The sequence below is a fragment of the Mustela nivalis genome (genome assembly GCF_964662115.1).
Source record: "Mustela nivalis genome assembly, chromosome: 16".
NCBI classification, from domain to species: domain Eukaryota; kingdom Metazoa; phylum Chordata; class Mammalia; order Carnivora; family Mustelidae; genus Mustela; species Mustela nivalis.
This window is the reverse complement of record NC_139035.1, coordinates 58,748,160-58,774,686: the sequence shown is the minus strand read 5'-3', so window position 1 is coordinate 58,774,686 and position 26,527 is coordinate 58,748,160. Positions and strand designations below refer to the sequence as shown.

Below are 26,527 nucleotides of genomic sequence, written 5' to 3'. Positions count from 1 at the left end.
AAAGTTACTAATTTTTAGGGAAGTCTTTGTCCTCAAGCGTAGGTCTCCACAGGCATCTCAGCTGTGTGTGCAGCCCACATCCCTGAATAAAGCATGCGTTGGTAAGTCTTGGGCTTCTGCTTTGGAGGGCAGAGTGAGGAAGTGTGGAGATACCACTCAGCACTATTAAGAAACAGAAGGCATTGTGGAAGTGGACAGTCTAGCAGGGTCAATACCCCCTCGTTTTGTAAATATGAGTCACCCCCAGTTTCATGCTGCTGATAAGATACTCCAGAAGGGACATCATTACAATGACAGCAGAAAGAGCTGGACTTTGTGAGATGCTGACTAATACGTGCTTCTGGGTCCCCCCTGCCCCGTCCCTCCTTAAACCCTGGGGTTTTAGGGCAGTGTTGAAGTCTTCTGAGTGTTTAAGCAAGTGCAGTCAAAAGAATATATCAGATCGGAGACAATTCCCATTAGTTCTTTTTGCCAAATTGAGGTAAAATGCCCTTTAAATAGGAGCTAATTCTCTGACAGATAATTAGCTTGTCTTCCTTGATAAGGTATGTGAATTGGATTGCATTTATTATAATTAATCTTGCATATTATGTAAAAATGCATTCGTCTGCCCTTATTAGGTGGATCTCTTTATTCTTACCTTGAGGGTGGCTGGCACTCGCCCCATCCCAACTCCAATGAGAATTGAATGAATTAGATGAATGTCAGGGTGTTGGGCAGCTCTCCCTTGCAAAAGTTGGGACCCACAGCCGAATGTGGGGCGCCACCATTAAAAGAGACAGCACTTCCATATTAGAATCTGCAAAGTTTAAAAAAAAAAAAAAAAGAACCTTTGAGAATGTTCTGGGACCTGAGAATCAGAACCTACAAAGCTGCCTAAACAATTACCTTGAAATCTGTCCCCTACTAGTGATATTTTTCTGAATTTATAGTGCAGAACTTTTTCCAGGGAGTGCAGGGTAGGTGACTGGTTTGGTATACTAGCTGGTGGCTGGGCAGTGACTCTGGGGGGTGGGGGGGCTCCTCAGAGAGTCAAGGAGCTAAACTCCTCCCTCTGGTTTCCTCCCACCCTCTCCCCTCCCCTTCTCCCCCAGCCATTCACAGCTACTTACTTGCAGCTCTGTGCTTTGGGGCATCTTTTCCCATTGAAAGCTATTGCCTGTTGTCCCTTGATTTTGCCAGTTTTAAATCTATGTCAGGGAGATGTGGGAGCATGGGAATAAAAAAGCAGCTGTGGATTAACTATCCAAGAGCCTCTCTACTCCAAGTTGAAGTGGTTCTTTTCCTGAGAAGAGGGGGGCCATTTTACATTCTGTGGAGCTAACAGACATAGCGCGGCTTGGGTTTTAGTCATTTGCCACTGCCTCTGTGCACATACATATTTCAGTTCACATTTTTAAACAGGGTTGGTACAGCACTGAGCTCCAACCCATTTAGTGGAAATAACAGCCCTCGATCTAAGCTCTCCAGTGATCTCTATCTGAACACTATCCAGTGTGGTAGGTAGCCAGGACTCACAGGGGGCCCCCGAGCCTTTGAAATGGGACTAGTCTGAACAGAAACATGTCACATTTGTAAAATACATGCTAGATTTTAAAGACTTTGTGTAAAAGAAGAATGTAATATATTTCATTGATAATTGTTTTAACCCGGGCGTGCCTGGGTGGCTCACTTGGTAAGTGTCTGACTCTTAATTTTGGCTCAGGGTCATGATCTCAGAGTTGTGAGATTGAGTCCTATGTGGGGCTCTGTGCCCATGGAGCTTGCTTAAAGTTCTCTCCCTCCTTCTCCCTCTACCCCTCCCCCCTACCTCTCTCTCTCCATCGCTCTAAATAAATAAATAAATAAATAAATAAATAAATAAAAGAAATGTTTTAACATTGATTGCATGTTGAAATGATACTATTTGGGGCATGTTGAGGTAAGTAAAATATATTATTAATGTTAATTTTATCAGTTGCTTTTTACTTTTATAAATGCAGCTACTAGAAAAATAATTTTGTTACATGGTGCTGATCTATATATAGTAATAACAGTATTATTATCCGGATCTACTTTTTAGATGAGGACACGGAAGCTGAGAGAGGTTTGGTAAATTGCCCAAAGTCACACAGCAGAAAGCCAAATTCGGAGCCACCTGACTCTGGAGCTCGCACCCTTCCCCACTGCTGAACTGTATGATAGAGAATTTGTCCAGCTTTTGTCCTTGGTTCCTGGGTCCTAACCTGTAATCACACCCAAGCTTATGCTAATGAGATAGCTTAGGCTAATAAGATCGTTTAGGCTAATGAGATGTTTCAGAATAAGGGTGGGCCATCAGGAGGACAAACAATGTGATTAGAGGATGGGGGACTCGCTATTATCCAGACCTCCTCCTGGTAAGAAAGAAGGGCTGGATATTGAGTTCAGTCACATGACCAAATGGTTCACTGAACCATGCCTCTGTGATGAAACCCCAGGAAAAACTCTGAACACGAAAGCTCAGCTCAGCTTCCTGATTAATGAATGCATTGATGTGCTAGGAGGGTGATAGGGGTCTTCGAGGCAAGGAAACTCTGTGTTTAGGACCTTCCCAGACCTCCCTCTCTTGGTCTCCTCATTTGCCTGGTTCTGATTTGTATCCTTTGTAATAAAACTAAGAGTAAGTATGACATTTTCCTGAATTTAAGAGTCATTGTAGTGAATTATCCAAACTGAGGGGGTGTGGGAATCCCAGAATTTTAGTCTACTGGTCAGAAGCGTGGATGGCCTGGGACTCCTGAACTTGGCGTTGGTATCTGAAGTGAGGGGACTGTGGCTTTCGCTTGTGGAGTCTGTGCTGACTCCACATTGTTAGGGTCAGGATTGTACTGCAGCCTTACAGGAGAATATACCTTTCATCTGGATATATATTTTAGGGGCACGGTAATTGGGAAAATGAAGGACTTGCTTGTTTCCCTAACCCCATATCATGGGCGACAATGGCTAGTTCCATTCTAGACGTGTAAAATGACTCAGCCTTTGAGTCATTAACCACCAGTCAATGCTTTTGACCACTAGGCTCAGCCTGGAGATGGGGAAGTCTCTGATGCCACCACAGCCAGTAGCTCCTGGCCCGCAACACTTAGGGTCTGCTCTGTGTCTTCATTCCGCAGACAGCCCTACGTGATGGTGATGGCATACAGAGATGACGTGCCGGCACCTCATTCGTGCCAGAGATTCTTAAATATTGATTTGGGATGGAGTTCCTTATAGGACACTGATCAAGGGTGATGCTGTGGGTAAGGAGCATTTTTGTAGGTTATTTTTTAATAGTTTTCATTGCAATAACCATACTTTTTTGTGTGGTTAAGATTTTATTTATTTATTTGAGATTGAGAGAGAGAGAGAGAGAGCGCAAAAGCAGGGTGAGGGGCAGAGGGAGAAGCAGACTCCCTGCAGAGCAGGGAGTGACCTGAGCTGAAGGCAGACACTTAACTGACTGAGCCACCCAGGTGCCTCTAGAACCATACTTTTGTGGTTCCATTACATCTCATAAACACTGTGTTCATATCAATTGTTGTCTTTTCTTTGGAGGCTTTCGTTTGCATTTCTAAACCATGATCCTGTGTCCTTTATTGATTTATTTTTGTTTGGTTAATTTCTCCTTCCTTGCTTAAAATAGACACTGTCTCTTGCCTGTGGTTCTAACTATCGTCCTTCTGTTCCTACTCAGGCCTGGCCCTTGTCCTGCAAGGCCTCTTAGGTCACCAACTCCTAGAAAGTGGAGTCCTGAAAGGGCGTCTTGGGGCGGCCCTTGAAGGCACATTTCTAAGAAAAGACAAACTTAAACTCTGTGGTGATTACGAGGGAAAATTCCTTTACCAGTGAAAGCTAGGAGTAAAACCAAAAGGGTTCTAGAGGTCTAAAAGAGGTCTTTTGAAATACTGAAGATGACTTGATTTCTCTCCGACTTGGGCCATCCTTGGGTGCTCGTCATTCTGCCCCTATGGGAGGCTCGCTCTTCAGAGCTGGTCACTTTCAAGGTGTAGGGGACTGTAACCCCTTGAGCATCTCTCCCTGCTACTGTCAGTGACTGTGGAACGTCAGTCAGTCCCAGTTTCTAAGAGGGAAGTTGGATCATCGGAAACAACTAAAGGGGTACAGAGGCATTCCGTTCTCACCCCGACCCTTGAGCCTCTCCCCTTCCGGAGGACCAGAGTTCCCGAGGCCCCTTGTCTGCCTATGAGCGGACTGTAGTGTTACAGAAACGTTGCTACGGAGACATGAACAATGGAACAGAGTAAGGTGTAACGATGTTACAGAGACATGAGCAGACATAATGTTACTCCCGTGAGAGAGCGAGGGTTGTCCCGGCCCCTCGCTCATACTGAGTGCTTCATAAATGTGTGAGAAGAGGAAGCTCATGTTTGAAGAAAAAGTTCTGAAGATGTGATCATGCTTTAAAGTGACCTTAAGATTAAGTTACTTAAGATTAAGTAACTTGCCCAAAGAAGCAGGACTAATGAGAGGGGTGAGAGGAACCCAGAATGCCTGATTTTAAGATCCCACATTGTGTTTCTTCAACGGGAGGCAGAAGAAACAGCCGCTGACGTGGTGCAGACCTTGTCCCCGAATCGTCTATCTGTTCCTGCTCACCGTGCCCAGGGCGGGGGTCAGTGAGCTCAGAGAGGCTGAACCAGAGCTCGTTGGGATTTGTACACACAGTCCCGGGCCCCCCAGCTCATACTGAGTGCTTCATAAATGTGTGTAGAACTGAACTGCCACCCCCTCAAAAGTCCCTGAGATCTCTCAGGCCAGGCGTGCCCTCCAGGGCCTTTTTTTTCCTTCCCTCATGGCTGCTTTCCATCCATCTCCCCATCTCACCACTCATCTAGAATGTCCAAGGGGGAGGTCTGGGGAAGGAAGAAAGCACTGGAAGCCACCGGGTGCACATTGTCTCCGGCTGCAGCCATGACAAGCTATGACCCAAGTCATAACTAAATGTCACATGCAGGTCTGGGTCCTGGCGCAGGCTGCCACTTTCCCGGGAGCCTTGTTGGTCCTCCTTCCCAGCCGCAGAGGGCCAGGATCTCTGTGTCCTTGTACTGACCTCACCTGTCCGGTCCGGCACCTGCCTTCCGTGAATCACAGTTGGACAGTTCTTTTTTTTTTTTTAATTAAAAAATATTATTAAAAAATTTTTTTTAAGATTTTATTTATTTGACAGACACAGATCACAAGCAGTCAGAGAGGCTAAGCAGAGAGCCCGATGCAGAGCTTGATCCCAGGACCCTGAGATCATGACCTGAGCCGAAGGCAGCGGCTTAACCCACTGAGCAACCCAGGAGCCCCTATTTAAAAATTTTTTTTAAAGATTTTATTTATTTATTAGAGAGAGAGAGGGAGCACGAGCAGGGGGAAGGGCAGAGGGAGAGGAAGAAGCAGACCCCCCACCCCCAACCCCCACCCCCCCGGAGCAGGGAGCCCAAGGTGGAGCTCGATCCCAGGACCCTGGGATCATGACTTGAGCTGAAGGCAGATGCTTAACTGACTGTGCCACCCAGGTGCCCCCTTGGTAGGTTCTTTAAAGATTTATGCCAGTCCTTTTGTTAAGCTTCCTCCAATGTACCTTAACCCTTCCTTCTGTCTCATTAGATTTATCCTCAGAGAATATATGAATATATACATATATGTATATATATATATTTTTTAATCTCTCAAGTCCCTAACATTATGCTGAACCACGCATAATAGGTGTTTGTCAACTAACTGGCGTTTCCCCATCTCATTGCAAAGGTCACATAATCTAGAAATATTTCATGAGCCCCTGTACAAATTGGGTATTACTTTGGGTGCCGGACAGTAAATACCTTTATAATTTCTGTTAATAACTACCAGCATTAGCTCACTCAGTTCTTGCAGTAAATCTTGTTGCCTATGGCACTTTGTCCCATTTTACAAATGAGGAAACTACAGTACAAGAGGGTTAAGCAGCCTGGCCAAGATCCTACTGCTAGAACATCCTGGAGAGAGCTCAGGCCTCAGCACGGTGAACTGCTGGGCTCCATTTCCCCAAAGACAAACAGCATATGGACATTCTTGGGTGGGGTTGGGAGGGCGGTGGGGGGGTGGGGTGGGGCTCACCAGTTGAATAATCACAATACACAAGTAAAGAAATGACAAGTAATTTCCGATTGTGGTAACCGCCCTAAAGACAATAAACTCTGAGACTTGATGATACAAAACGAAGGAGTGACCAGAGCGGGTTCACTGTAGACTGGGTGTCGGGCAGACCTTTGGGAGGAGACTGCGTCTAATCCTAGGTCTGAACCACCCACGTGATGAACGAGAGGGAGACGGTTCCAGGAAGAGAGAGCAGCAAGTGCTTGGGCCCCTCTAGTGGGAGGCTGACCACCCAGGCCTCAGCACCAAAAGACAGCTTCTCCCTGGTTCTTGCACCCGGAGCCGGTTTAGCGAAGCTGTGTTAAATTACTGAGTGCTGGCATTGGGAGTGCAGAATCCCCATTTGGAGAAACTCCTGATTTCATAGAAGTGGCAGCAGAGGTCCCAGGCTAGAACCCAGGATCCCTCGATCTTGCGTTTCAGGTGCTGGCCCGTTGGGACTTCTGTCACCCCAAGCAATGTGGGGCATTGGCATGGACTTCAAGGGGATGTGTCTGGGTGGTGTGACAGTGCCAGATGTGGGGAGCATCTCAAGCCTGCTCTTCACTGCACATGTCCCAGGTTGAACTGACCATGACTTGGTTGGCCCTCCGCTTAGCCTCAACTCAAGTCCATGAGCATGGTATATCGTCCCAGCCCCCTCCTCAAAGATGCACTGGTCTCTTAGTGAGTTTCCCCTTAATTTCAGGAGGTGGTCTACAAAGTGCACCTAGACCTGCTAGCTTTTGATCTGGTGTGACCTCCTGTCTCTCACTGTGCCCTGAGGCCTCCCCTGGCTTTGGGCCCACCCTTCTGAGCTCAGCCCTCCCTCCGGGGTCTGACTGTGTGCCACAGGCAGGCTGGGTGCCATCTGCTGTGGGGGGAGCTCACGCCTGCTCACTCTGGCCGTTGATCGTTAAGTGCTCAGTCTTGCTTCGTTATTCTTGCCAAATATAGAATTCAGCTTGGTGACTTGAGGAACTTGTTGCTATGCTTTTCGTGAACTGAAAACATAGGTTCTGTAAAACAATTCAGATTTTGATGTTGACACTTGATCTTTTCCCCTTCCACTTCCTGAATTCCCTAAGCTACAGCTTTTGACCTCCAGGGCATATTTAAAAAACAGGGTCATAAAAGCTGTTTGTTTGGACATGGGGCTTTCATTCAAGCAGGTGAAGATGCACCCAGGATTGTTGTCCCTGGCTTCCCTTGGTGTGTGTCCCTTTGCCTTGCTTCCTGCCTCTCCTCCCCTTCTCTTGCCATGGATGTTTCTAGATGACCTTTTGTGAATGTAATTTCCAATGAGAATGTTTCACAGTAGAAATATGCTCTCCCTTGAGGCTTTGCTCCTGATATTTCTAGAGATTTATTTAATTGGACTCTACTTAAATCCCATTGGAAAACATACTTTTGCTGTGAAGTTGTGATGTGTTTAATTTGGGGTCTAAGACAAATGTCGGTCCTCGGGGGAGCTGGACTGTTAGCAGCCATGCTCCTTTTTGTACACTGGGGTCATTTAATGAATAGCTTCACTGGGCTTTCCTCTGTTTGTTTGTTTAGCAATGCTTCATTATTTAAACTTCTGCCCTGAAAAGCAAAGAATGTTTTCCCTCTCTTCAGAGAATTAAATAATAATGGAGAGTATCTAGTTGAGCTCTTGGGAAAAATATGGCTTTGTGTTTTATAACATTCTCCTCCTGTTAACATTCTTCCCTCTGCAGCCTTCCAGTATGATCTCATGGATTCTTTTCCCCCTCCCTTAATCCGCCTTGATGGATTAACCGGTATTGAGGTTTTTAGCGAACAGAGAAGGTGGAGCCCTACCGTGGTAGAGAGTAGCTTCCTAAATACACAGAAATTGTCCAACAAAAATGTTCTTCAGCCCAGAGAGGTGTTGCGGGGACAGCATGGGTCAAGGCTGAGCCACAAGGAGTGTATAACGAATGAATTAGGTGTCTTTGGGAATGGAGTAGGCTTCTCCGCTTGCAACGGGCTCATGGAGCTAAGATTCTGGAGGGTTCCATGGACTTGCTTCTGATGGCCATGCTGGTCCATAGGCAGCATCCTTATCCTGACTTGGAACGTCTCTGGCTTGATTTTAAGATATGGTACTGACATGGTTCGGTTCCCAGGGGCCAGATTCTCAGGTATTCCATAAGCTTGGGTGTGGTTCTTGGAAAGTAGGAATTATAATTCGTAGTTTTAACAAGTCAGCTATGGTGCTGAGAAAAGTGGTACGGTATTAATCTGCAAAATACTGTAGACTGGGTCACTTAAACAACAGAAGTTTATTTTCTCCCGGTTCTGGAAGCTGGGAGTCTGAGATTTGGGGGCTGGGATGGTCAGGTTCTGGCGAATGTCCTCTTCCCAGTTTGTAGGTGGTCACCTTCTTGCTGTGTCCCTGATGGTGGACTGACAGTCACCAAGCTCTGTCTCTTCTTATGAGGACCCCACCCCATGTCCTCATCTAAACCTAATGATCTCTCAAAGACCCCCATCTCCCAATACCACAACATTTTGGAGTTGGGGGGTGTCAGGCTTCAACATGCAAATTTGGCATGGAGTGGGGGACACAGTCCCTATAGGAAAAAAAGATGTTATTTGGGGAGAGAAAGGGTGTGATTTATGCCCAGGTCTTGGAGTAGAGTTAAATCACACCATCTGGTAAATTATTTTTTCCCCCTTCTCTCTTGATCCCCCTTTTCTTTTCAAACACATAATAATCCCTATTATGGACTTCTGAACATTCAAGAGCTTCCTGCTTACTGACCTTAGAATAAAATCCTCCTCACTGCTTATTGTCCCTAAGAGGCCCTCTGCAGAGTTTTTTGTTTTTTTTTTTTTTAACTCTGTTGGTCACTCCCTCCCCCTGCCTGCTCAAGGGAGTCAGCCCCATGTTTGAAGGCTTCAAACATGGGGCTGACTCGCTTGAGTCACTACAGGCATACGAGTGTCCTGCCCTTGCGAAGAGTGTGGTTCTCTCTACCCTCTACCCCTTTCCCAAACCAGCCAGTTCCCTTCTCATCCCCAGGGAGGCTCTCCCTGAAACCCATCTAATTAGTTCCCTCTTCCAGACCCCAGGAACTGGAGGGCACCTCCTGTCCCTTACCATAATTAATCATTACCTTTCTCTTTGTGTGTTTATCTGTTTATCATCCATCTCCTCCCATTGGACCCTGACCTGTGGGGACGGAGCAGGGTGGAGAGACGAAGGGAACATCTTCAGCATGTCATTCAAATCCCCCCAAATTTGGGAGGGCTCATTCTTAGATGGGAGAGATTATCAAGGGGAAACATCTACAGATATCCCTGGTGTGTCTAAGAGAACCCAGAGACTCGAGCAGAGTGTTTCTGGTGCACCTTTGTCCCTGGGAGCTGCTTGGTCTGTGCTGAGACTTTGGGACAGTTTAGACGTGGAAAGCTGGAGGAATGAAAGGGAAATCCAAACTTGCAGTTTTCCAGGGACCTGGGGCTGGAACTTCCTTCGGTCCCTGTGCTCCATTATTTTCTCTCCACACAGCATTCACTCGAAAGCCATTCACTCGACTGAGTCCCAAAGCCCCATCGTGAAGAGAAAACAGTTACATCTTCTCTCTTTCACTGGCATTTTTGGTAGAGGGGCAGGGGGGGCTTGTTCTAGAGGCAGGTAGACTCCCCGCGAGAAGGAGATTCCACAAGTGGGTCTGCGGATGGAGTGGGAGGCTGCAGGGAGCAACTGGACCCACCAGGGGTGGCTGCTCTGCCCATTCCAGGCCAGGCTGTAGGGCGAGGGGGGCTTGTCCCAGCCTCTCAGACAGAGGGGCAGACTCCCCAGAGTCAATGATGCTCACCCCTGCCTTCCAGGTGGTTCTTGTTGAAATCTTTCTGACAGAATAGAGAGAGTGGGTATCAAGATGGGGTTTTCTGCATGAACAGGGCCTCACTATGGGCCCTGGGGAGGAGAAGGGGCCTGATCTCTTTTCCCATCCCTACCCTGCACTGGGTTTCAGACATCATCTACAGATTCATTGGCAGGCGAAGCATCATACCTGTTCCAGGTAGAATCTCCCCTCTCATTTTCTTCCCTGATTCTCCGTAGGGTTTCTGAGATAGACTGGGGGGGAGGGCAGGGAGAGGGAGGAGGACAGATGGAGCAAACCGAGGGGGGGCCAAGTGCGTCCTGCGTGCGAGAACCTGAGGGGGTTCCTGGGCCTGTGGGAACCCTGAAATCTTACGGTTCAAATCCCACTCACAGAAAAGTCATCTGCTCATTAAAATAACACGAAGCTGCTTGATTGTTGTCTTTGTGGAAAATTACATGACTGTCATCGGCTGTTGCTTCTGGCAGTGCTTTCTGTTCTAATGTAAATACATGAGGTCACAGATTTAAAGAAACAGACTGTGTTTACCTCCTGGTGAAGAATCCTCGCCAGCCATCCAACTGGTGCTCCCTCGACAGGCAGGAATTACACTTGGGGAATCCTGAACCCTCCTTACCCATGAAAGTCTCAAAGTTGGGATGGTGTTGGGTGGGGGGTGGGGGGCATTAGAAGTCCACCTCCCTTCGTGGGAGAAAGTGCTTTTTTATTTTTAAAGGATTTTTTATTTTATTTATTTGACAGAGATCACAAGTAGGCAGAGAGGCAGGCAGAGAGAGAGGGGGAAGCAGGCTCCCTGATGAGCAGAGACCCCATGTGGGGCTCGATCCCAGGGTCCTGGGATCATGACCTGAGCTGAAGGCAGAGGCTTTAATCCACGGAGCCACCCAGTCCTTTTTTAGTGCACTGGAGCTCCTGCCCAAGGCTGAAGAGGGAGTCTGGGCACTGTTCTGACCTGTTCAGCAGTGAAGGTGATTGGAAGCCCAGGGAGGCAACTTTTGAGCTGGGAGGTGTGTGAGGTGGTGAGGACAGAGACAGCATCTCTGGAATTTGGACAGAAACGTGCCAGCATCAGCGTTCCTTGCAAAGGCTACGATCAGAGCTTCATTTTCAACTTTTTAAAATCAGGGTTCCTGAGTTCTTGGATCCTTCTGATTCCATTTACTTTTTTGAAATAACTATTTATGCATGTATTTATATAAAAAAAATTCCCACTGAGGATACTACAAAGATTTGATCGATCAAAGAAGGAAGCAGTGTCTTTTAAAACATAAGAAAGAAGGGCCCCCAAACAAGTTAATGATTGAAAATAGTTATAAAAGCACATAGAGACAAAATTGAAGCTGAGAGCTCATTGTAAATTGTACAAAGACTGGGAACGAGCAAAGGCTGATTTTAGTTCTTGATATAGATTAAGGTCGTGTATTAGCTTCTTTTCCAGAATGCTGGATTTTATTAGTCTACCAGATTGTGGTCTGAAGAATATAAAAATGAGTAAGTTACTTGAGTTACAATGACTAGACAATAAACAAGCAATGTTTATTTGGGGTGAGCGTTAGTGGTCTAATTTATGATTTTTGTCCAGTAGAAAATCCTTTGAAAGGACTTTATTATTTAAACTCAGAATTTGAGAAAATTCTAGTGTAAACTTTTCAGGAAATTTCTTTAAAACATAACTAAATACCTCTTGGTTAGATTAAGTAATATCAAGGATAAGAACACGAGTGACCTATATAGTCTGTTATAGGAGACGATTTTGTGAAGGGCATAATGCTATGTATATTTTTTTAAAGAATTTATTTATTTGAGAGAGAGAGTGTGCAAGACAGCACAATACTGGGGGAGAGTCAGAGGAGAAACAGACTCCCTGCTGAGCAAGGACCTCCCCCCTAATGTGGGGCTCGAACCCAGGACTCTGGGATCATGACATGAGCCGAAGGCAGATGCTTAACAGACAGAGCCCCCTAAGGGGCATTCTTGAAATACTTTCTACCTATGATTTGTCACTAGGTAAAGTTGACACCAGAGAGAACTTTTACCTTTATCTTTTAATGTTTGTAAATTATTTCCAAAAAGGGATTGATCGTCTATCTCAATATCTCTTCCCTACAGTTATTGGGATCAAATATATCAAGAAACCACCTGTCTTCCTGTGACATTTGGCAAAACCCCGTGTACTGAGGGATTTAAATAAGACTATTCTTGCTCTTCAAGAACCGAAGTTCTATTAAAACGATTAATTTAATTATACATAGGAAGAAAAATACCCCCCCCCAAAAAGAGTAAACATTAAAAGTGCAGTTTTAGTTGTGAAGTGATGTTGCATGTGAGCCTATTACGGACGCTTGAACTAAGATTTTATACGGTGACCCCAAGCAAAATTTTGAACATCTCAGCTAATTGAGGAATTACAGGAATGGAAAAGTTATACATGCACACACTTTTTCTATATCTCTATTTCTAAAATTTCTAGAAATATATGTGTGTTTATGTATATATATATGTGTGTGTGTGTCTATATGTATATGTGTGTGTGTGTGTGTGTGTGTGTGTGTGTATGTATCTCCATAAAATTTGCCAGGCATGCATTTATATGTATTGATGACCCTATATATCCTGCCTCTATTGACATCTTAGAACACAAATAACTAAATATAAGGAAGTTTCCAGGGGAGACCACCAACCAGCAGACTGAGCCCCCCTTCTGCATGCCATTTCCTCTTGCATTAGTGGAATATAAGCTGTGACCGAATTGACCGTTCCAAGAGCAGCGCTGTAGGCAGGGTGCCCTGTAGGCTCTGCTTTGATAGCCTGTCCCTTGCTTGGGACTGGTGCTAGCAGATGTTCTTTTCTTCATGTCTCTGTGTCTCTGAAACATCTGTGTCTTCTTTTGTGGTCCCACCTCTATCTAGCTCAGCCCCCAACTCTGACCCTCTACAGCCATCTTCCAGCACCGACCACCCAGAGTGCTCCTTATCTTGGTGGCCCCAAGGACAATTCTTATGCAAATAGCTACGGGTTTGAAAAATCTTCTTAATGATAGGAGGATGGATGTTTCACCAGTGGTTTCCATGAATGAATCATTACAGGAGACTGAGTAGTAAGTAGTATTCCCGTTTTATACTTAAGGAAAAGTAAGAAACACCCAATAATGTTCAGAAAGCCACACAGCTAGCATGGGGTCGAGCTACTATTCTGAATCAAGGCAAGGATTTCCCCCTGCTGCCTTATATATCAGAGACTGCCTTATAGAGTTGGCTTTTGAAATATATCTGTAGATAACTTGTATCTCCTATCAAAGAGACCAAGGAATTAAAAAACAAAAAAACAAAACAAAACCCACGAGGTGACACAGATATATCTTCCTAGAACACTTAATATTTGTCCAAATCATCCATATGTGTTCCGTTGGATTGAAGATCCTGGCATTGTTAAGAAGGTTAAGCTTAATGATACCTCTTTGTTTATATCTTTTCACACGTTGCACATTTCACATGGAAGCGATGAAACAGTGTGATTGGGAGACTCCTCCCTGACTCATGGCCTCACTAACCGAACTGTGGGACCCAGCTTCCCAAGTCTCCCTCTTCCTTAGGTAACAGAAGTGTTTCTTGATCCCTTTGTTTCTTCCTATACCTACTGACACCGCACTCTCACTGGACACAGTCTCTCTCTTTAATATAGACGCCCCACACATTGCCTGGGGACAGGGTCATAGGACAGTGTAGGGGACACCAGCAGCCATTGAACTTGAAATCATGCCTACTATAAAATACAGTCTGTGGACTATGAAGACAATTCCATGTAAAGCAGGAACAGTACCCTGAACGGCTTTAGCTGCTATCCCAAATACTTCTCCTGTGAAGGTGGGTGGTTTTCTGCTTTGAAAAGCATGACATCACCATGGCCCTGTCTTTGAGCGTTTCAGCGCAGGAAGCCTGGCGTCCCCTCCAGTTGATCCAGGCTTTGTTTCTTCCACAAGGGTCCTTGTGTATAAGAATCTCGGGAGTCTGCTTTGATGCATTGCAGTTGCCTGAAGGACCCACAAAATAGGATCCTTTAGGGCCCGTTTTACACCAATAGCTCTCCCCTTGGTAGTAATAATATTTAAGTCAGGTATCGTTTTATCCACGTTAAGAGACCTAGGAGATGGATACCAGGGTTAACTACATATTGTGGATGTGAAAACAGAGGCATAGGAACATTAAATAACTTGCGCGAGGTAACACAGCTAGTTAGTGCTGGCAGCTAGTTAGTGGAGGATTTTGAAACCAAGCCGTGTGCCTCCAGTCTGTGTTCTTAACCACTGTCATCAAAGTACCATTTTACTTGAAAAGACTGCTCACCCAGGCTTTAGTCGGTAGAGCATCCAACTCTTGATTTGGATCGGGTCATGATCTCAGGGGTGTGAGATCAAGTCAGGTGTCAGACTCTGCACTCAGCAGAGAGGGTCTCTCTCTTGCTCTCTCTCTGCCCCTCCCCACTGCTTGCATTCTCTCTCTCTCTGAAATAAAGAAATAAAACTTAAAAAAAAAAAAACTAATAAATAAATAAACAAATAGAAGTCTAGTCTCCCCCTAAGAGAAAACAGACAACAAAAAGGGGTGGTTGGTATGCTCGCTGCAAGCTGGTAGAAGTTGCATTTTCATCCCCTTCCTTCTCTCTTTGGGTGTTAATTCCACTTGCTGACCTTCAGCGAGAGTTGTCCTGACATTTCTGGAGAGTGCTCACTTTCCGGCATCACAGGAAACCTAAAAGCGTGTGTGTGAAAGTGCTGTCCATCTTCAGAATATGGAAATCTCTTGCTTATAGCTCCTGCATTTGGACGTGGTTCCTTCTGTTGCCACCCAGAGCACCGCTTCTGAATCATATACAGAAGGCTCTGCTGCTTCTAGAACTGCACCATGGCCAAAACAGCAGCAGGAGCCGAAACCAAGCTACAAAGAGCTTTGCCACTAAAACCAGAGTCCGTTGCTGCTGTGGGTCTGTGGCCATGCTGTTGGAAGAAACCAGGACTTGTATTTCTACATATTTTTCTTTAGGGGTAGAATCTTCTTTGTTGTTCCCATTCAGAATCAAAGTGCTGACCATGCTCATTTGGGCAGAGAACCTAGTTTTGAGATAAGGTTGGAAATGTTTGCCCCCAGCAGTGTTGCTCGTGCCTTGAAAATATTTGCACTGTGACTGCAAGCAATTGTGTGTGTAAGAAGATGGCTCAGACCGGTGGGGCCTAGGGCGTGGAGTAAGGGATGGGCCAAGAGCACTTTTACTTAAAACATACTCTGTCACTGGAAAAAACAAATAAACAAAACCCCCAAAACCAAACTAAGCCAAAACAAAAAACAACCACACAGAAATTAAAAAAATATGCAGTTTTTATTGGGAAAGCAAGGACAAAGGAAATCAAACCTATTTGTTTAGGAAGAATAGGGAGCTGTGGCTTTTTTATGATAAAAGTATATTATTTAAATGTTAAAACCACTCAGGTCCATTAGGCCTTAGCTCTTTTTTTTTTTTTTAAGATTTTATTTATTTATTTGATAAAGAGAGAGAGAGATAACAAGTAGGCAGAGAGGCAGGCAGAGAAAGAGGGGGAAGCAGGCTCCCCACTGAGCAGAGAGCCCGATGTGGGGATTGATCCCAGGATCCCGAGATTATGATCTGAGCCGAAGGCAGAGGCTTAACCCACTGAGCCACCCAGGCGCCCCGGACTTAGCTCTTTTTAAATAAAATGTTAAAAGTAAAAACTCTGGAACATTTGCTTACTGGTCATTTAGAGTCTTTATATTAAGGAAAAGAAAAAAAATTTTTTTTTAGATCTTTAAAATAGTGGTTTCCCAAAGTAATGAAAACAAAAAGTGCTTACCATGGATAGATGTTGTTTCAAAATACTTTATTTTTACTAACCAGTCTAATCCTCAAAACAGGAATGTGAGATAGGTATGATTATTATCCCTGTTTTATATCTGGGAAAACTGAGGAACCAGGAGGTAAGGAATTTGCTCAGGATCTGGTAGCTTGTGTCGCCAGGGCTGGGACTGAGATCCACGCCATCTGGCCTGAGAACCACTGCCCAGCACTTAGGGTTCTCACGGACTGCAGTGTGGACAGATCAAAGAGAGATGAGGACACGGACAGTGATGATAGCAGAGTAAGAAGACATTATTTATCAAATGCCTGGTCATAGATCACCATGTTTTCATAGGCTGCCCCTACCACAGCTCCATGGGTAGGTGACTTTATGCCCACTTTACAGATCAGTAAACCAAAGCTTAGCGAGGGACAGTGATTTGCACCATGACTCACAGCTCTCATGGGGCAGAATCAACATTGTAGCCTGGATCTGTCGGCCTCTAACATGTGCTCTTAATCACCAGCTACTTTGTCTCTACCTCACTTGTTAGTTAGAATGTTAGTTAGAATGTTCTTATGTAGTAATAAGGAACAGGACATAATCAGTCTCCTCATTAAGTGATCAGGCTGTTCAGCCGCTAGTGGGATAGGGTGGGGGAAGGTGGTTGAAGGAGAAAACCATATTAGCCTTAGTCTTTCCTGCTCTCCTTCCCCAGCTTCCAAGTCCGATCTCCTAAGAGAATAAAACCATCCTCTCTGCAGACATTTCTCTAAAAAAACACCATTGTGAGATCTGACGGGTTGGTTTGCCTTGGAGCACCCCCCTTGCCCCGGGAGAGTTGCGTGACTGCTGCGTGTGGATAGGCACGACCCTCAGTGAGAACTGATGCCTGCGCTGGTCAGCAGACCGACAAGTGAATGGGAGACTGTTTCTTCATGCCCCTCAAGGAGAATTTTCTTGTCCAACTCATGTATTTGAGTCATAACATTTCCTTTAATATCCTCTCCATCTCCAAATAGTGATGAACAGAGTTCCCACATGGCTTAAACATACCATATACATGTAGTTTTGCACATGAGCACCCCCTGGGATTCGATGCATTCTGTGTCTGTCTGTCTCAAATTCCCTTCTCCCCTCCCCCATGGGTTTTTTCCCCCCATTAGGCAAATGGAAGGCCCATGCCACCTGTTAGCATTACATCATTGGCTCCCCAGAACACAGTTGCACCAAAGGCCTTAAACAAAGTAGTTCTTCTTGTATTGTTTGTACTCAAAGAGCTGATATCATGCCAACTGATGTCATTGTATGTCTTTGTGTAACTGCTATGGCAACTGGGCAGGTGGGGAGCCTCCAGCTGATGTCATGGGGAAAGGAGGTGTAGAGACAGAATTTTAAAAAGCTGTATGCTGCTTTTTCTGTGTGTGGGTTTTTTTGGCATGCATTTTTTTTTAAACTAGCTGCTTTTAAGACAAATTACAGCTTGAGTACCCTAAATAAGAATAGACAAAAGCCCCCCCGCACCCCTTAGAGACTTCTTTTGAATTTATTTTGTTGGTCTTTCCTCTCATATGAAAAAGTGTAACCACTGCCCTTTTCTTAAGGGGAAAAAAAAAAAAAGTGAATTAGGTTCCCATCACAGCATCAGTGTGAATTGTTTACTTGGATTTTATGGAGGCAAAGCTGAGCGGATTTTTAAATAACTCTTCATAGTCTTTTTCATGGGGTTTGTAATGGTGATGGTGGGTAATTTCAATTTTTTTTCTAGAAAGTAGTCACTACTGAAGTAGTCTTTCTGGTTTTCCATTTCTTCTCTCTACTTTAAAAATAATCTCTTAGGGCACAGACAAACTTTTTACTCATGATATCATAGCAGAGTGAACTAGTAATATGTAAAGGCAGAGTTTAATTCTAGATATCCATTAAAATGAATTTGTAGCTCCTGTTTTTCTTTTCAAAAAGCAAAGATAGGTTTTGGCACTTACCGATGAATGAACTGAGTGACCATAATATTACCCTCTTTGAATGATCTTTGTGCCACCACTGGACCTTAATGATAATTAATAGGACTTACTGGGTTGTCACGTCTAGCTGGCTATGTACTAGGCAAGCACAGCCTTGAGACTTGGTCTAGGTTATAGTCTGGAGCTCCTGCTATAGATACCAAAGATGAGACTTGAAATGGGAAAGGCATAAGTTACGTTCGGAACCCCCTGGACATATAAACTTCCTGTCTATTTCAACACAACCGTATCCTGTACCAGCTCTGTGTTTCTGGCCTAATCTCCTAAAACTCTCAGAGGGCATAAATGTTGTATTCTGGAGGCTTTCAGGTTTTAGGAGGTCTCTAACTTCCCCCTCCTTTCAAAGGGAAGACCAGGGTATGTAGTTGTTTGATAAGAATTAGAGCCCATTTGGTGAGAATAATATCAACTCAGATTTCCTGGACCTTATATGTACATTGTGTCATTTGACCCTCCTGATAATCCTTTGGGCTTCTGCATGTGTATGATACATCTAACAAATGTTAAAGGAAAAAGTTAAAGAAACTGTGATCCATAAATTTCCTACCTTAAACAAGTGTTCTTTTTTGCATGGTCTTTTAGTTCTTGATCACAAGTATGGTGAATGTTTTTGAATTGGCTTTGTTTCATTTAACATTACATATAGAAACATTTTCTTTGTTTCCATATTCCTTTCACAACTTTTAATGGCTACATAACATTCCATTGGATGAAAATGATAACTTTTCATTTTTTAAGATTTGTTTTTGTCCTTGGCCTTTTCTGTGAAACAGATAATGCTATATAAACCTCTTTGTACATCTAGCTGGATATTTTAGTTAGATCACTTTCTTAAGCTCTATTCCTCAAAGCGCTGCTGGACTTACTCATGGGGTGGTGGTTTGCACACTGTGCCTGTATTCATTAAGTCCAGACTCCCAGTTGCACTAAAAGGTAGATGCTATTTCCCTCATTTTATAGATGGGGAACCACAAGCACAGAGAGAGAAATTAACTTGCCTAAGTCACAGAGCCAAGAAGTTGTGTTCCTGGGACTATAGCCAAGGTAATCTGGGTCTTCCAAGGTCCCTGTCCATAGCCACTCTTCCGTATTGGAAGCTGACTTGTCTTTCTGGGTGAGGTCAGCTTATGGAAGAGTGCAGGGCGTGCCTACACTGCCCACGGAGGTTGGCCATGCTTTCCCTGGCTCCCAAAGTACAAGGTTCTATGTAGGCCGCTGAGCATATGGCACCTTGAGGCAGGTCAAATCTGCTCCTGATAAAATTGCCTGGTGCTGCGAATGAACTCTTTCCAGGGGACCATGCCACGGTTTGTGTAAAGAGCCACATTGCGACAGTACCACATGCAGTGAGATCCTCTGAAGCTTGTCCTGGATCTCCAAATGGCCTTGCATTTTTATTCTGATCTCATTTTTTTAAAAGTGTGCCTCTGCAAGAATGCACTTAACGTCTCTGGGGACAGTGGCATTTTCTGCAACTCTGAAGTTCCAGGGATGGTCATTGTCACTTTCTGTGTGTTTGCTCCAGGTGGACTTAGCAGTTTCAAGCAGAACCATGAAAACCTCTGTGACAACTCCCTCCAGCTCCAAGAGTGCCGGGAGGTGGGGGGCGGCGCATCTGCAGCCCCCAGCAAGCTACCTCAGTCCATCCCCACCACCCCTGACATCGAGAATGCGGAGCTGACGCCCATCTTGCCCTTCTTGTTCCTCGGCAATGAGCAGGACGCTCAGGACCTGGACACCATGCAGCGGCTGAACATCGGCTACATCATCAATGTCACCACTCACCTGCCCCTCTACCACTACGAGAAAGGCCTGTTCAACTACAAGAGGCTGCCGGCTACTGACAGCAACAAGCAGAACCTGAGGCAGTACTTTGAAGAGGCTTTTGAGTTCATCGGTAACTATCTCCCAAGGGGACTTCTCGTCTTCCACCTTCCTTGCCCCAAAGCTTTTGCTTTGATATCAAGCCCAAGGTTTATGCCTGCGTTGTCAAAAAGCTGCTCTGGGGTGTTTTCAGGCTTTGCCACCTGGTGTGGCCAGTGTTCTTCTCAGTCACGGCCCATTGAACGAATGCATGGGAGCCCCTGGGATGGGTATAAAGAAACAGTGATTCCGTTTGGTGGGGAAATCCACATCCCTCTCCTTCTCAATGAAAAGATGGTAGGGATGCACACAGATATGTTCTGTCCCAGAATTTCAAAAGAAGTAATGGAGAGGAAAGCCCTGGGAGGCCAGAGCTGGCGCTGTGGCTGTGGCTATCTGGTCTACCATGTCTGCCAGCGCTTTGCAAGAGGTAAAATACAGTGAAGACGATACTACTTCCAAACTTGCCCATTTTTCCCTTACCTGGGCTGAATTCATCTGCACTTGGGATAGCTTCTTTATGCGGGGTTGAGGCAAAGGTGACATTTGCTGAAAGGCTGCTTCTGAAGAACGTTTTGCAGTAGAACAGTGCTGTCGTGAACATCTTCTACATGTCACATCAGCACAGGGGAGACAGGAGTGGAGGGCTGAGTTGTTTTTCCTTTCTACTTGCTTTGTCTCCCTTCTGAAACACTGGGTAGCAGAAGGGTGTGAATGTGAGCATTAGCGAGATGGTACTAGATTTCATAAGACTTGCCCCAAAGTCGGAAAGACCAGGTTGTGTAGCCTGAGTAGTTCCCGAGGGGTGGAATTCTAACAACAGTTGACTTTAATCTCCAGAAGGAAGTAACCACCAAGCTAACCCTAATCCTAACTTTAATTTTTGCGGCTTCTATAGCCTTGAACTGTTTTAAGGCTCAAATTATCATGTTGGGGGGACAACTGGGCACCTAGCAGATGCTCCAGTTTTTTTTTTTTTCAAGTGACTCCAACTTTCATTACCACAAAAAGGTGATCCACTACTTTTCTCAAATATTGTAGCAGGGTGTTACTGGCCTCTGTCCCAGGAAGAATGCACTCATGTTTGGTGCTCCTTTATCAGGAAAAAAAAAACCAAAAACAAAACCTTGGGTCTGGTGGATTTGCTATAGAGTTGGCAGTTCTGGTCTCGTCACCCAGCTGTTTTCCTGGCTAATTGTGCCTTCCATGCAGGACCATGGACTCTTCAGTCTGGAAGCATAGTCTGGGTGGTCACTGAACTCAGAAAAATAAAGTGACTTCTCCAAGATTGTAAGAATTGTAGTGTCGGAGAAGGGAGCAGAATGCAAAGCTCTTGACTCCAAGACAGGGGCCTTTCTACAATACGCTGGGGCAGTGTTCCCAATGCTGTTAGTTCCTGAATGGCAACTAACTAATTTGTGGCTGCAAAGACACCTTAGATTCTTTATTAATTATATTTGAATCAAACTTTGAGCCCCGAGGAAGAACTATTTGTCACCGAGTAGATGAGGAGCTTTCTGGTTGATATATGATGTTATGACTGCAATTTTATCTGACTTAATTCCAGCTGGGGGAAGTTAAGAGATTGTTTTCCATTTAATGAGTAGCATCAGACATGCTTGTCCCAACAGGATTTCAAGCAAGGCCTCTGCATTCCTCATACGCTATTCAGGCTTATCTGATCTTTTAAAAAAGGAAAACAAAACAAGTAACAAAGAGCATTTAGCCTGAAGAACAATTTGGCATCACAGCCTGTATAGGCACAATGTTATTTTTGTTGTTATATCATTAGATAACTGAAAGCAGCAGTTTTTGCAACCATGATGACATTTACTGAGAGTCTAATACAAACTAAGCAGAGTGTATGTTTAGGATTTAACTATGCCTATTTATTTATTCCTGAATTGGATGATATTATTCCCACATTCCCTGAGCCTTGTTAATGAGTATTCCTCCCAGTATGTGGATGGGAGGTTGAAGCTCTCGGCAGTCAGGTGACTCACACTAGCCTGTAGTGGAACCAATGGTCAAACCTAGCACTTTGCAGCGCATAGTGGAGGTCAATGAATAGTGTGTGCTCAAGGGAAGAAATTGCAAAAGGGAAATACTTTCTTCAGATACTTTTATCTATGAGAAGTAAGCTTAATTCACAGATTTTTAAGATGGAACTTTGCATAATGTTAGTTTTCTCAGTCCGCTGCTGGGTAGTCAATAGAACTAATTTAACTTAGGGGCAGCTGGCTGGCTCAGTTGGAAGAGCACGCAGCTCTTGATCTCTGGGTCAAGAGTTCAAGCCCTGCATTGGGTGTAGAGATTACTTAAGTAAATTAATAAGCCAAAAAAAAAAAAAAAAAGTGGTTTAAGTTAGATCACTCCTTCTCACTCCCCTCCCGTACTTATCATCTACTTGATATTCCTTCAGGGATGCTTTCTTTGGGACGCCTTCTGGTCTAGAAGTGTCATTAAGAATCTGTTTAGGCAGTGCCCATAAGCTATTCCTCTGAGCTTCTAATGTATCTGAAAACTTACAAAGTATTGCTACTTTCAGTTGCTCTGATTTCTGGGCCATCATTAGAATTCCTCCATCTTTGTCATCACTGCCATGTTGGAGGAGCATTCGGGGATGCAGGGGGGTTGGACAGTTCAGTGCAGATGATGCCTTGTGCCTAAGTGCTGGAAGTCTTGAGCTACATTTGCAACAACAGGCTTTTCTGGTAAGAAGCTGAACATAGTTGCTTTCTAGTTGGGTTTCATTTCTCAAATCTCAGAGTTTAGTAAGGCTGGAATCCTTATCTATTTAATACCAGTTCCTGTACAGAACAATTCTATAATATAAAGAAAGAAATGTTTTGTTTTGTTTTCTTCCTCTATCACAGCTGGGAGAGACATTGTTAACAACACGAGTTTTGATAAACCATACAACCTAGTGATTGAAATTAACATCCTTTATCAAAAGGGTCTACTTAATCCGTGGCTTGCTTCACAAGCTAGTTAACTGTGCTGTAACTCTGGCTGCCCTAAGTGGCCACCCCCTGTGCAGCGAACTGTTTCTAGGAATGATTCCTTCCCCTCGTCTTCTCTTTAAATGGAGAAATGTAAATTCTTATTCATGCTAATATTACTTTTAGCCACTTCCGGAGGTTGCAGCATAAGTCCATACGATTAACTAGTAAATTATACTTTGTTTTAAAGCCATTTGAATTTATTTATTCTTTACTCTTTACGAAAGAGAACGTTGTCAAGTCTGGATGAAAGCTAATCTCTCTTTTTCCGTATCTTTCTTCCTTCCTGCACCTCTTGGCTTTCTCTCTCCTTTCCCAGAGGAAGCTCATCAGTGTGGGAAAGGGCTTCTCATCCATTGCCAAGCCGGCGTGTCCCGTTCTGCCACCATCGTCATTGCATACTTGATGAAGCACACTCGGATGACCATGACTGATGCCTATAAATTTGTCAAAGGCAAACGACCAATTATTTCCCCAAACCTTAACTTCATGGGGCAGTTACTGGAGTTTGAGGAAGACCTAAACAATGGTGTGACACCTCGGATCCTTACACCAAAGCTGATGGGCGTGGAAACGGTCGTCTGACACAAGTCTGGAGGAAAGGATGACTCGTCTCCGTTAAGAGACAAAGAGAAAGAAGGATGGATTCTTTTTTTCCCTTTTTCTTTCTTTTTCTTCTTTTTTCTTTCTTTCTTTTTTTTTTTAGATGGGGGTCAAGTTTGTGAATGGAAACAAAACTTGTTTAAAAACTTTTTATTTTTCACAAGTGTGAGAAGAAATTATCTTTTGATGCCGTTGAGATTTCCTTCCCTCGAACTGATAAAGCAGGGAGGCTAGAGCTAGAGTAATTTTTTAAAGCCAACAATAAACATATGATAAAACTCATTTCTTCCCCCCTTTTTCTTTTAAGCTATTTGTAGAGTTGATGATTAAATAGTCTGTGCAGGTTCATAGACCGAAGATACTACAACTTAAACAAATTAAAAAGAACCAAAAGTAAGAGACAGAAAAGACATTGAATCACAAAGGCCCAAGAGCTGCCTGGGCCACCAACACAGGAAAAAAAAAAAACAACCCAACCAAACCAAGCCCTGTAGTACTCACTGGTGCAAAGAGAAAATCAGGGCAGCTTAAGTGGTCTAAGAACCCTTCACATTCTTAAAGAGACAAAAGATACTGTTGATTTTGTGTGTTTCATACTCTGGATTATCCCCCCCTTCTTTGGGTTTAAGAGATTTTTTTTTTTTTTTTTTTTTTTTTAAATAGCGAGGAGCTGACCATTATACCATATGCCTTCACTGGCTTCTTGTGCAATAATACGGTGTTTTGAGTGTGCAAACAAGTTAGAGCTGGCAGTCGACAATAGACAAATAGTGCAAATTTGCCAGCTTGGAGATAGAAAGGAATTCAATAAAAATCAAATACTTTCCTTCCCACCTTTTCCCTAAATTTTTTTTTTTAATTTGATTCTGGTTACAGTGCCATAAACCTTGTTACATATGTATATCAGAATGTAAAAAAAAAAAAAAAAAAAAGACAAAAATTTATTTAAAAATATTTTTCGCAAAAAAAAAACTTGATGTGTTTCTGTTGATTGTGTAAAAATTTATTTTCATTATATAAATGAAACTCATTTTGGGATGTGTCTTTTTTCCTCCTCTTTCACTCAACTCAGGTTCAAGCATCTCTTACCTCTGGTAACTTGTACATGTAACATACTTGGAAATACACACGTTTTTATAAGGGGAAAGTGAGATGAGGAAGGGAAAATATTTTCGGATTCCAGTGTGACGCAGAGAGAATTAGCAAGGAAACCAAAGGGCTCAGGTAATCAATCTGCCTGATTATCATCCCCCCTGTTCTCTTAGATCTCTACCCTCATCAGCAAATGCAATTTTCCGCATAGGGAAAAACCTCAGGTGAAGTCACTTAGAGGGATGAGGGGGATTCTACTCCAGCCTTTGAGTTCTGGTGACAGGTCACTGCCTGATTGATTGGTTAGAATTCTGTGACCTTTCCAGTGGCTGGCTGAGAAATATTTGTGACCATCCGCCATTTAGGGTTTGGATAGTCCCTCCCCTGCCCTCTTGCCACTCCCCTTGTCACTTGTTCACTTGACATCTTTTGGGTGACACTAACCACAGAGAGTGCAAGGCAGCAAATGGAGCTCAGCATCACGAATACAACTTTCTTATCACACTTGGTTAATACATAGATGGTGTTTCCAATGCAGAGAAAAGAGGGCATGGGGCTAGGGGAAGAGTATGATCTTAATGTTTTCTACATTTTATTAAAATACATGTCTAGAGGGACTTGGCCAAGGAGAAGATTCACAGCAAACTGAAATTTGCCTGGGGTGAGTAACAGAATTAAAGAGTTTGGGCATGTCCAGTGCTAGATGACTACGTTTGACCTATTTTTGCGAACATTGCTTAGAACTGCCACAACATAGTATTTTTTGACATTTATTTTTTAAATAGCTTTTCTACTGGAAGTGAAAAAGAAAAGTGAAGACTGAACTTAACAGGAATTAACTGAGAGCTGTTTGAATTATTTTTACGACAAAGAGTTAATCAGGTGAAAAGTAAATTTCTCTTACGGTGTTTTCTATTCTTCAGACTAATAATTCCCTTGGTGCTACAGCATATTTAAGAAGTCAAGTTGTTATGTGATTAGTGATTTAAAATACATGGTGATTTACTAGGCATTTCTTTTCGTTTATTCTAAATCCAAATGTTAAATTTCTGATAGAGTGTAAGGTTTTTGTTTTTGTTTTTGTTTTTCCTTTCCTTTCCTTTCTTTTCTTTCTTTTCTTTTTTTTTTTTTTTTTTTTAGGAAAACAAGAAGAGAAATCAGTACAATTTCTGTTCTTTAGCTGCACGGAAATGATTTATGCTTTTTGAACTTGATGATTTTGAGAGTAAGACTGTCCCGGGGCAGACAGGAACCCTGCCAGCCTGCATACCGAGAATTCTGAGAGAGACTCCAGTCTTTTTCGCTAATCTGTTTTGAGTCACTTAGCCTCCATTTCTTCATGAGGAATTTGAACCACTTCATGAAAATAAAATGGATTAACCAAGCTATTGCTGTCAAAACCAGACTCCCCAGGTTTCTGGGCTTCACTAGGTGCCTCGGCTAACTGGGGAATAATTGAGTGTTGTCTTCCTGAGAAACAGTGTCTCTGACTGACTGAAGCATACATCATTCTCAGCATCTGGCAATGATGGTTTTGTGCTGAGTGAATTTAGTGATTCAATAGAGTAAATCTGTTACATACAGATTCAGCAGATAGAGCTGGCACTGTTACCTTAAGTTGAACAGAAAAGTAATTTCTATGTACATTTATTTCAACAGTTAACACTTTTCTAATCAGTGCATATTAACCAGGATATGATGCTCGCCTTTATGCCAGCTGCTTTTGGATCAGGACAAGTGGGCAAAAGGTAGGGCAGAAAAGCTGACAAGTAGAGAAATGTACAAGGGAAAATAGCAGCAATCACACAAGGACAATACAAGAGGAAAGATGAGCTTCTGTAAAGGAAATAAAGTGTGGCAAAGAGAGAATTGGAGATTACCGTAAAACAAAAATGAAAAGCTATATTAGAATGAAGAACTGGGACCTGAGTCACACTTCAGAAGTTGATTAAGATAAAATACTGATAAATTGCTCTAACTAGATCTTCTGGATGATGAACTATCTGGTGAGCCACACAGAATAGAGATAAGCAATATGGCTTTTACCTTGCTTGTGAACAGGCTTTTGTAGATAAACCACAACATTTTGTCTTTATGTTTTAGTCCCCAAAC

General features: G+C 43.6%; 1 protein-coding gene across 1 annotated transcript in view; it reads left to right on the top strand.

The window, feature by feature from the left end:
- The window catches only part of DUSP10 (dual specificity phosphatase 10), a 38,968-nt gene extending 14,615 nt beyond the window's left edge, over positions 1-24,353 (top strand). Inside the window, exons 3-4 of the mRNA XM_082702262.1 lie at positions 19,381-19,752; positions 23,040-24,353. Of these exons, the coding sequence (XP_082558388.1) occupies positions 19,381-19,752; positions 23,040-23,305 (638 nt within the window). The 3' untranslated portion in view covers positions 23,306-24,353. The remainder of the gene's footprint in view (positions 1-19,380; positions 19,753-23,039) is intronic.
- The last annotated feature ends 2,174 nt before the right edge of the window (positions 24,354-26,527 follow it).